The following is a 12,075-nucleotide window of genomic DNA, read 5'->3' on the forward strand; positions in this document are numbered from 1 at the left end:
GAACCAATCATATTAGATATCGGACATCGGATATCGGGTCCAGGGTGAATCCTGCATAACTCTTCGTGCATCATGACCATGGTATAACTAGTAGGTCCTTCTCTGTCGGCCCCTTTCATCTTTGCGGTCCCGATCACATGGTATTCCGCCATGTCTTTCCAGGTCCAAATCAACGTATGTGTGTGTGTACTCATCAAACTACACTACCCATAGACATAATGTATATCTAGACCGAGCGTGTGCCTTTATTTGAACAGTGGAGGTAGAGGTTCACGAAAAGGACAAACTCTGTTTTCTCTCGTTCGCATGAGAACGAAATAGCACAACAAAGTTTGTGCTTTTCTACGTGAACGTCTACCCCCACTGTTCAGTGCTCGGTCTAGATACATTCTGTCTATGACACTATCGCACATACAACTTTTCTCTCGACTGGACCAACAAAATGTTGGATGCGCAGAAGGGGTCGACGCAAAACGAAACGAACGACGAAGTGGACCTAATAGCTACACTACATCACGACTGCGGAAAGAGGCGCACGAGGAGTCAAGGCCTGTGTCCACGATGCTAGAACCTGGTCCAAGTTCTAGTTTCGAGAAAATGCGTAGCCGATCAACTTGTAGCTATCCCATGAAAGTTGCAAGTTGATTGGCTAAACATTCCTCGGAACTAGAACCGGGACCAGGTTCTAGCGTCGTGGACACAGGCGACTTTGGAAAGTCGCGCGCTTTTCGAACGTGCCTCGATCCGCGTGCGACCTCAGACGGGTAGGCATTAATGACGCCGCGTATGACACCGTCGTGCGTTGACGTTGCACGTATACCAGCGTATCGGTACGTACGCGGGCTCCGCGGGGGGCGATGCTTTCCATATCTGCGCGTCGCAATCTCCGACAACAAAATTTGCCCGACGCCGCACACAGGTGGACGCAGTGCGGGCCCGCGTGGACGACCCCGTCCTTTTCCCCTTTTCCCTGGCCCGAGGCGCCGGTATCGATTATGAAATTGCGCTGGATAAAGCAAACGAGATACCGCGAGCGACGAGCTCGGTCGACGCTCGGTTTCCACGTGCGCTCTCGTGAACGCGTATCGCTGACGCCCCGGAACTGTTGGTTACCTTTCCGATCATATCGGCGCACCGATGCTCCGTCCTTGTAGCACGCGGCTGGAGAACGCTCTACCCTCGTCGTTCGCCAGTTGACGAGGATGCGCACCGCGTGTTCGCCCCGTATCGAGCCGTGTTGTACGCCGCGCGTATTTGTCCCTCCTACGGCGGGGGTCGGTGCAAACCCGCCTCCCCTAATCGCTATTCGTCTCTATCTCGTGCTCTAAACTACAATATGCTCTCTCGTGTGCATTGTGTCACGCGGCTGCGTCATTATAATTCCCGATAGGCGCCGGGACCTGCGGAAGCAGGCAACGGATCGCATTAACCCGTCATTATTATTTGATTAACTGCGGAAGAATCAGGAGATAATCGAGAGAACGCCTGGGCGACTTCCGCTTATCCTTCTCTTTCCCTCCCGCCCTTCTCTTCCTCCCAGGACCTTATCCTATTTCGAAATCCGAAGACACATCCGGCTTAAGCTCTCTCTCACCGAACGTCGAAGTTTCGAGCGACCCTATACACCGCTCGACTCCTATAACGGGCTTACGGCCCGGCTATTATCATTTAAGGAATGCGCATATCATGAATGAGATAAATTTCGCGATACACCGTGTCCCCGATGGCGGATTCGTTCAGCTTTTCAGGCGAGCGCGCGTTTATGCAATTTTCGCGGGATAAAAACGGGGGAAATCATGCGCGCAGCTGTAAACACACGTGAAATTTTATCGCCTAATCGAGCTTCGTTACGTCCCTACACCACGTTTCGTATATTTACCGTTTACCGCGAACAACTAGGAACATATTCATTTAACAAGTCATCCGAGTATCGAGGCGTTTTACGCCACCAGCCTGTGCCAGTTTATTTGTTAACAATTCATGTTGTCATATATTAACAATATGCACGTAACCATGCGAAATTGCTGCACGCTGAAGCGTGGAATATTTCAGATATAAATAAGCGATTGTTTGCCATCGCACTCCATCTTCGTCTATTATCAGTGCATTAGCGCGTTAGCGCGCTAAATCGACGCCCTCGCGGTGATTTAAAAAAAGGTACTTGAGAACTTTTATCTCGTCGAAATGCGTGCGCAAACATTCGGTACACCGAATGCATCGAGTATACGGGAGCTGATAAGGACGACTGGTTTCGCGGTATCAACATTGCCGCCGATCTCTCTAACTCCCTAGACAGCAGAAATGGCTTTAAAATATTCGCGGAATCCGTATAATGGCGTAAAAACTGCCCGGGCTTTACGATGGCCCGGAAATCTGCATTTCTAATTTTTATACCGACATTCACGAAATAACATCGCCGACGACGTAGTAAAACCGGGATTTGCGGAATCTCCGTCGCGGAATTATAAACGCCGGGAATTTTTTGAAAAATTCGGATCGGCGGTATGGGAGAATTACAACAAGACCTAAATGACGCGGGGGGTTTTTCTGTTTCTTGTTTTCAGAAAAATGACGAAATATTCTCCCCCGAAAAACGCTCGCGACGCTGGCGAGGACTTGTAAAACGGAGAGCTTAATAAATAAAATATATAGTTCACAAATCCTTCCTAAATTCTCGAGGTACGTGGCAGCCGAGTCGGCGGAGTCGATTTTGCGGAATTAAAGTAAACCTGCGAATGTGGTATCGATCGATCGTTAAAAAATGCGGGAATACAGTGCTTGCTTTCAATTCACGGAACACCACGTCACTTACAATTTCTCCCTCACGGAAGAGAAGTAAAGCGTTTACGAATAAAAAGGATCGCGAGCTAGCGAGCTTGCGGCAGGAGTATGTGTCACGATATTGATCGACTTGAGCAACTGTGCCATTATAGCTATATGCTTTTTGCCTAATAGTATCAACTATTGCGGCCGAGAACTCGGAGGAAAGCCTACGTTGGCGGCCTACTTTTAGATTCGCGCTGGAGCGAAATCTTTCTTTCCAGAATCGGGTCGCGGCGCGCGTGAAAGACGTGTTGCGAAAAGCGGTGCGTGAAAATGGGTCAGGCGTCTCACGACACGTTGTAGATTTACTTACAGCGTGTCCGAGTTATTTTACAATTATCAGCCGCGATAGAAACGAATCGTGCGGATTTGTTTGGCCAATAAATAAGAAGCGCCGCTCGACTCTCCGCGCCGGCCGATATACGAAAGAAAAATAGTCCGTACTCACTTTATTCGATTATACACTAGCAGCTCGGCTATCTCTCGGCCTAACCGCGAGTATAGGGTTTCTACGAAGACCAACACCTTCGGGTCTATCCTTAATCGAGCTTCACTGCGATGGTCTGGTGCTGACGGTAGTCTGGTCGCTCCTCTCAGAGTCGAGCATCGTATCGCTGGCTCTGGCCTCGTATCTCGGTGTATCAAACTGCAATAATAGAAATAATTTGTTAACACTTTTATTTTATATTTACTTATAATATTTGATTGCAATTAACATCGCATTGAGTAATAGAGAAACGCCAATCATTATGTAACTTTGAGCACGTAAAATATATCGCTCGATGCGATAATCTTTACGTGGCGATATTTTTTGTATATTTTCAATTTGTTCCGTTATAAGCAAACAAGTGGCAATTTGCTAGTAATATTTTTCAATGCGATCCCAAGATAAGCTATTGATGTCATGCATATACATCAAAAGTCTCAAGAATTTCCGCGATATTGATCATACATAAAACGCACTTTCTCGAAGCATCTCTTATCTCGGAAGTTTTACATATTTATGAGATATTTTCTCGTTACAGAGCGAGCCTCGCGTTGCTTGCCACGTTACAATTTTCATGATAATACTAAATGTTCTCTCAAAGAACAAGAGGAACGTTTCGATTAGCCTTAGTCCAGGAGCAAAAATTCTTCCGTCAAATTCTTCGCAGCGAAACCCCTGATAACGAGCGGCCCTCGAAGAATGCACGGCAGCTCTTTCAACCTGTCCTCAAAGTTCCGCTTTCAACAGACGGATACAACGCGCCCGGTATACCCGTGAGAAACGCGGATGTAGCAGCGACGCAGGAATTTCGGAACGTATGCGTAGCTCCACAAAGGACCCTTTAGCGCCGCTGCAACGAGTCCTTCCGGACAGCTATTAACATCGAGCATTCTGCAAGTCTCCTGGTATTTACCACGAGTAAGCTATCCCGCCGTGAATACAAAGGTAATCCCTTTTCCCTTTTACATCTTAACATTGCTGGTATCGCGTTTCGAATCACACAAGGTTGAAAGCCCTCGGTGCCCGAGCCTTCGAGAGGACGAGGCCTCAAGAAAGACAAATTTTTCCAATGTCTACCCTTCTTACTTCTACCAACGTTTTTCACTTGGGCTGTTTTCTCCAGCTAGACTGTGTCGAATTAAATTCAATGGCACACGGAGAGAATTTTCTCGTAAAATTTATCCTGACATTCGTGCATTTAATAAAATGTATACTAAGGATAATTGCTAGTAAAATGTGTGGTAAAATTAAAAAAAAAACTCTGAAAAAGTTGTTCAAAATGCCACGTTGTCCCACGAAAAATTCTCTCCGCGTACATGAACTCTTTACGTTCTCTATATAAATTCTCCTCAGATACAGCACTACATTCCTCGCCGTTGAGCTCCTTTATGTTGATATTTGTCACGGGCAGATCCAGCGGGGTGTTATTGGCGCGTGCATCAAATTAGTATGCGTCCAGCAATCGGGCTTCTCGCCATAAACCGAAAATCGAACCTTTGTACTGAAGCAGGATAAGCCGGGGGACCGGTCGACACATTCAAACACGCGGGAACATTTTCATAATGGAACAGCAATAACTATTATGGTACGAATTCGTCGAATTATTAATTGGGATGCCAATACGATCAATCGTTCTCATAATTCCTATATACGCCGTAACGCTCATTGATGCGTAAAAACGTTTATCGTGCAGCGTGCCGAATTATCCCAAAATACGAGTGTGGATATTACGAGTGCATATCAATTAACGGCATTGTGTACGAAACAGATCATTAATTTTCAAACGCGAAGAAATTTCAAGGGCCGGAAAGGTAGTCAAACGACGGTATGTTGTCAATTAAAGGAGAAATATGCTCGTATTGTGACGCTGACCAATTTTTTATTCCCTCAAGGAAGTGCACGCGTAAAAGTTTCTAAACCGATAGGATAAAGCGACGAGCGAGATTGAAAGGGTTGAACCCTTGGCTTAGGTAGGAACGAAAGAGATTATCGATGATGTACTTGCGCTTCGCAGCACTTATCCTCTCCAGTTTACAATTTATGCACATTAGGCGGTAGACGCGTACACGAAGCGGAGCGTCGGTCGAACTAACATTTGCCCTCGTAGTGGGACTCCTTCGGTCGTTGTTATGGGGCATTTGACGTAACTAAATTTCGAGCAAATATTTTCCGCTTAACGCAATCGCAGACATAAACCGTATTGCAGGCCTTTGACGATAATCCGCCGTGTAAAACGCAATTTACCAAGTCGTAAAATATTGGTGAAATTTCCCTTTTAGAGCCGCGCTATCTGCGTTCCGGATAATTTGCCGGAGCTCGTCAATGATCGATTTCCGCTTATCAAAGTTTCACGTTTCGTCTTCGGCGTGTGTTTCGCAATAGCTTTCATAAAGATATGGAAATGCACGTGGTTGGAAACAGAGGTATCGATCGCGATATCCCATACGCGTATGCATACCCGGCGGTGCATCCAACGGCTCCTCTGCATTTCATGCGCGGGTTATCGATGCAATATTCTTGACATTCGCGTGCATCGAAGCCGTTTTATCCGTGCACACGGGATCATTCGTAAATATCCAGGATTTGCAATCCCACCTACGGTTGAGAACATGAGGGATACTGCATGCGTATTGTCTCTATCTAGTTGGTGAAAGGTCGAGTCTACCGTCATTTCTATTCCAATAGATATGACATTTAGATGCGGCTTCGTTACACGCTTCGCCTACCGGTCAAACTAGTACATTTACATTTATAATAAGTACTATAAACATTGATGACATCTTAGATTTGATTTGGATAACCCGATAACACGTTTGTGCTTCAGAGTCTTAATAAAATAAATCGTATTTATACTTGGTTGAAAATTCTACATTATTCCCCATCAAAACTCGATTAAATTAAAATCATATCATAGATTCTCCGAAATAGATATGCTCATGCAATTATGATAATCGAATGCGACGAGAATTCCGAGTGGTAAAAACGAGAATAGCTTCTGGATTTTGTGGAGTAATTTCGAAATTAAAAAAAAAATCGCTTCTCGTCCCGCGTTCACAAGTCAGTGAGGAATCTGGCGAATATCATATTGAAATCAAGGTATCATGCGCAGTAATCAAGTTGATAGTTAGAAGACTTCGTTACGATATCTGGATAATATTCTGTAGCCGTCCACGACCTAGTCATATTTCAATTGATATCACATTCAAGTCGATCAACATTTGTCGACTCGACTTGAATATGACATCTGTACTGTACATCAACTAAATCGTCAATTATTGATCGACACTGATACGATATCTTCTATACATCTATAGATGTTAAATACACGTCGACAAGATATCGGCAAAGTATTACGCGGATCTCTGTCGATCTTCTTGCGAAGATCAATGAAGAATCTGGTCGTCGTCAAATCAAACGGCCCGAAAAATCATAATCGATATCGATTTGATCATCGACTTGTGAACCTGGGGTGCCAATGTGACGTATAGGACCGGTAATCAGATCTTATATTCAAGACTGCCTCAAGATTATCTTTAGATACTCCGTAGCCAATGAAACGTTCCGTGCAGCATCTTTGGGTAAATTGAAGACTATGAATACCGGCCAAGTGTCACACCCGTAAACGGGTCTCAACCACAGACTTCTATGCACTACTAGACTGCTATCGCCACGTCTTGTCAAGTAACTAAAGTAGTCAGGGTCAGTGACACACCGATGCACACGTACTACTTCATTCACCTAACAAGACATGGCCGAACTCTTGCCTCACTTTTCAGCACGAAGGTAGGCAGTCTAGTAGTACATAGAAGTCTGCGGTCCCAACGGCGAGCAGCGTTGCGGAGACGTGAAATCTGACGGTTATGTGGATCCGCACGTGCGTGTCCGCGCAGAGGCTTCCAAGTACACTGGTAATCTGGGACGGGAGCGATACGATGCATCATCCTATCGCGCATCAGCCGTGGCCGCAAGTAAGCCTATTAGTGCGCAGCATTATTAGAGGATACTATCTGACCTAAATTCCGGGTACCTATCGGTTACAGGCGTACCGACGGTCGTAGTCATCCTTAACACGAATTTACGATAAGGCCGTGGGCTTAGGTATACACGCGCTGCCAAACTGTCTCAACTTTTGAGCAGGGGATCGGCTGTACAATTGTTCAGAGTATTCAATCAAAACGTTGCCCCCGTTGCTCAACCATCAGTGGTCGAAACGATGAACCGGCTTCTGACACGTGGCGAGCAAAACGGAAAGTCGATTTCGAACGGGATAAGGCTCGCGGTGCAGACGCGACTTGGCGTGCCGTGATTGAAAAGGACTAGTCCCGCGTCTGCCTCGTCATACGGCGACGTTAGGTCAATCCCCGAAAGAGATCTACGACAGTGAAAAAAATATGTACACATATATACGATATTGCAATGTTGCGTTGGGAAACTTTTGTCTCCCGTCGGAGTCGCAATATCGCAGTTGCTCGATAAGTCCCCACGCTCGACGAGACCGATGTAGGTGTATCGATATTAACCCTAGGTATACGCTCTTCATTTCGTGATACTTAGTTATACACACTGAAACCCGACTAAACTTTCAAACGTTGTAGTTTCCGCAGAACTACGTCTATTTGGATGTTTCTTTTAGATTAAAGAGGAGACTATCAGGAATGCATCTGTACAAATGAAAATCTTGTTCATATTTTTCCCAGATAAGCCGTTCAAACTCATAGCTAAGCGACTACTGAGGCTTTTCTTACCGGCAAATAAGAAGGAGTCAGAGTTTTTTATGCCGCAGCGTCATTTTTATAGTACGAGGGCGCTCCGTGCTGCCAAGTCGTGAAAAATTTGACTGGGTCTTTCGTTCCCATGAGTGTACACCTAGGGTTAACCACGGGATATTCTGCAGGGTCCGCGATCGCAAAAAGACAAGGTACATTCATTTGTCCGCGTTAGAGCGAGATTGCCGATCTCGCGTGAACGTTCACGCTATATTTTCCCGAACGTCGGACGCGCAATCTCCAGTTCGCCCGAAAACCGGTCGAGATGGACAAATTTTCGCTAACTGTATAATTAAGCAACTGGGGAACAGACTAAAACCGTATAAAGGCGTCGTTAGACGAGTTTAGATCTTTGTCAAGTGCGAGTCATCGGAGCTTACGGCGCCGTCTACTCTTAGGTCGGGCTTTTTTATCTCCCGTCAACCCTCCGTCGTGCTAAGTGTAACATTACGAGCCGTCAAGGAGGAGCCATCACGCGAGAATTGCTTTTCACAAATCAAGCCGCGCCAGCATATCTCCCCATCGTTGCGGGACTTTTGTGTGCGCGCGACGAAAAAAAAGGGGGGCTCATAACGGCAGTTTCGACACCGCCTGGCTCTAATAAACGCCATTACGAGAAAGGGGGAGATGACGTGCCCTTCTTAAAACGTAATTTTAGATTACGGCCGCCATTGTCGTCTATCGACAGCCGATTAAATTACAGCGGAGAATCGCTCTTGACACAAGGGAGAGGCGACGGGACGGAGGTTGGGGAGCTCTCGAATTACTATGTCGTATAACGCGGGGCTCGTCGTCTCGTACTTTTCGCGCGGATAATCGAGTTACGTCCGATGCGTCTTTATGAGTCTCTCTCGCTTTTCGTCTCCTTATTGCCTGCTCGTGGCAGGAGTAGTGGCCGACGCTTATCGCCTTACAGCGCGGGTGTTGTCTGCCTGCTCTTTACACGGCAGGCGGTTCTTTGGCGCCTTTGCCAGCTCGGCAGGAATCGCCAGGTAAATGGCCAACGTCTAAGGTCATGTCGGAGTTACATTTACAAAAAGCCGCCCCAGGCGGGGTATCCGTGAAAATTTATTCGCAACGCTAAATGCATTCGCAGAACGAGAATAACCAACGTAGTCCTCTGTAAACGGGAATTAAGAAATATCAAAGGAAATTACAGGGCATTCATCCTTTTATCACCGCGCGGCGGAACAATATTCTTTCAGCGTTTCTCCGAGCTTTACAGTTACGAGTTTACCCAAAGTGCCTTCCCATGCATTACGTAACGCTCTGTATTTACGGCCGCGGCCGTCAATGCTGCATCCGCGTCTTCGTGTTTAACGTACTCAAACCGGTGAGTTAACGTAGCTGCTCGAGTAGCTGCACAATACGCCATTTAGATTCATCAAATATATGACGTCGGGAAGGGCTATTGTACCACGCGCGCTTTTCTCTACGAGTGGAAGGTACAATGGCGACCGTGCGGTGTTGCGGCGCCTTCACGTTCAAATGCACCGGCAAAGCCGTGCAACGCGCGCGGCGGCTCTTTCCGCGCGCATACTTTCTCGTTAGAGAGCGGCCGAGAATCTCTCGGTCAGAATGGCAACGCTAATGAATCATAATCGGTATTTTCCGCGCGGAACGTTTTAAGCCGGGTTAACCTGAGAAGATGTGCCTGCATGCAGCTCCTAATGTAGCTGCACGCAGCTACACGGTGCCCCACGAGTGCACCGATAGAGAAATATGTAGTATTTGAAACTATAATTGCATAGTAAAATAATTATAGTCAGGAATATCATTTTTATAGAAATTATTGCTATAATATTAGTGATAGCAACCAAACAGACACAGCGATGTCGACTATTTGAAAAATTGACTATAAAATATAAGCTTTTAACTAACATTTTGTTAAAATGTCCAGGCAATGAGTAGTAAATTAGTTAATTATTTTTACACGGTAAATATAATCACGATAATGGTAAATTTAACTACATTTCAACGATCCACCTTGCTAATCACATAGTAAACAACAGTGAAGTGGTTCGGAATGTCTTCACTAGAGGGACACGCGGTATAAGACTTTCACGTAAGAAGAAAACCGCATAGAGTGTCATAAATACGGATAAGTTTATACATTAAATTCGTATAATATTACTTTCTTCTCTGAAAAAAATGCTTTCTTGTACTATTCTTTACGAGTGCAATGTATATGTAATAAAAAGCAGGGAATATTACTTCAAAAATAAATACGATTATTACTATTGCATATGGTTATTAGAAATTTTACTTGTGGTTGTTATTGCAATATTTATAGTACACCTTACCAAATGAAAAGCTCGTTTTGGTTTATGACAACCATATCATAAGTTGCATGGACCAATATTGTGTCTATGAGAACTATGACACATTGTTGGGTCAACCATAACTTACGTAGTTGGAAGAATTATAAAAATGTGTGGTTGGCTCCTAAAATGACTATAAAGTGTAGTGAGATTGTGGTGGCTGCAACCATTTTTTTCTGTCAGTGGTCACTCGCCAGCGTCAATTGGTTTAATGACAAACGAAATCATCTTCTCGTTCGTTAACCTTCATGGACCTCTCTCTCTCTCTCTTTCTCTCTCTCTCTCTCTCTCTCTCTCTCTCTCTCTCTCTCTCTCTCTGTCTCCCCCTATCCCTCTCTCTCAGTATTTAGCTCTATCTATCGTTTTCTCTTCTGCTGGATTCTTCGTCATTTGAATTACCACTGGCAGAATCTCGTGATCCTCTTTCTCATGTTAATCAGCAGCAAGTGTCCGCAGCCGCCTTTGTGAAAAAGAATAATAGGGATCAACGTTACACGATTCGTTTAGTATAAACGCTGGTCGCGGCAGACAATACGTCGATTAATTGCACGCGCGCGATCTCTCCGGGATGCGCCCTTTTTAATGCTTATTTAATATGCTTGCCAAACCAAATTCTGTCACTCGTAATATTTTGTTAATGAGGATTAGTGTTTTCTATTCGCTCGTGGTACGAGATAAATATGGAAGTTATAATATTATGGGGCTCGGAAATATTTGCGATTAACGTTTCATCGTTTCGATAACAAAGAGATATATATGTTAATATCTGGATTAGCTAATGAAAATTTCACAATAAGCAGAATTATTATGTAGAATGTTATAATTGCAATCGCGTTAAAATCAAATTTCCAGAGTTAATTAGAATCGCAATAACATGTATTATAACCAACCTGTATTCGAAATATTTCTCTTGAATGATTTTATTTGATATTGAATAAAATAGCGAGTCTCCTTTGTTCTGGCGCGCGTATGATGGAGAATCTCGTTTAGAACAAAAGTTCGTCGCCTGCGGATTGTATTTGTATGGATGTTTGTAGAAAGATTGCGTTTCGAACTGCACGGAATACCGCGGGGCAATTGCAACGCGACGTTTCAGAATCGCATTTCGTCGTGCGTGCCGCGATCGGATTTGAATATTGGGAAGATTATGCGTACGACCTGTGCCTTTCCTTAAAACAGTTTTGCGCTAATACGGGAGTGCAGCAACTATTAACAGCATTCGAAGTTTCATAATCTCGTCACGTGAATAAAAATTACATTTCCTTTTATAAAATCCTAGCGACTAATGTGCAGTAAAAATAGGCCATATTTGATGTTTATAATCTTGTTATCAAGATGGTAAAAATAATTTCTCCTTGTGTCATTTTTGATTACATTTATAGCCATAAAAATAGTAATGTAAAACTGAATCTTTCTCTATACATCTATAAGACTTAATAATAAATCGTCAAGAGTTGCAGATAAGTATAGATAGCTACAGGTAAATAGATACAAAATAAAAAATAGATAAGTAGAGACTTAATAAAACTAACGTTTTCGATACAAGTAGAAAAGATATCCGCTTTGTAGACCTTCTGCAATAAAAGATTAAGTCGCAAATTAAGTTTTCACAGTGATTCAGCCCAAATGCAAACAATTTGTGGAATGAATTCTTATCACTTTGTAATGAAATTCTATA

At 44.2% G+C, this 12,075-nt stretch overlaps 1 protein-coding gene across 2 annotated transcripts in view; it reads right to left on the bottom strand.

Moving 5' to 3' along the window:
- Window positions 1-12,075, bottom strand: part of LOC105559715 (bifunctional heparan sulfate N-deacetylase/N-sulfotransferase-like) — a 360,679-nt gene that overhangs the window by 3,064 nt on the left and 345,540 nt on the right. For both annotated transcript variants that reach the window (XM_012008223.1, XM_012008222.1), the window contains one exon: window positions 3,272-3,469. In XM_012008223.1, the coding sequence (XP_011863613.1) occupies window positions 3,272-3,469 (198 nt within the window). The remainder of the gene's footprint in view (window positions 1-3,271; window positions 3,470-12,075) is intronic.

The sequence above is a fragment of the Vollenhovia emeryi genome, unplaced genomic scaffold (genome assembly GCF_000949405.1).
Source record: "Vollenhovia emeryi isolate VEMERY1.0 unplaced genomic scaffold, V.emery_V1.0 DF939258.1, whole genome shotgun sequence".
In the NCBI taxonomy this organism is placed as follows: Eukaryota; Metazoa; Arthropoda; class Insecta; order Hymenoptera; family Formicidae; genus Vollenhovia; species Vollenhovia emeryi.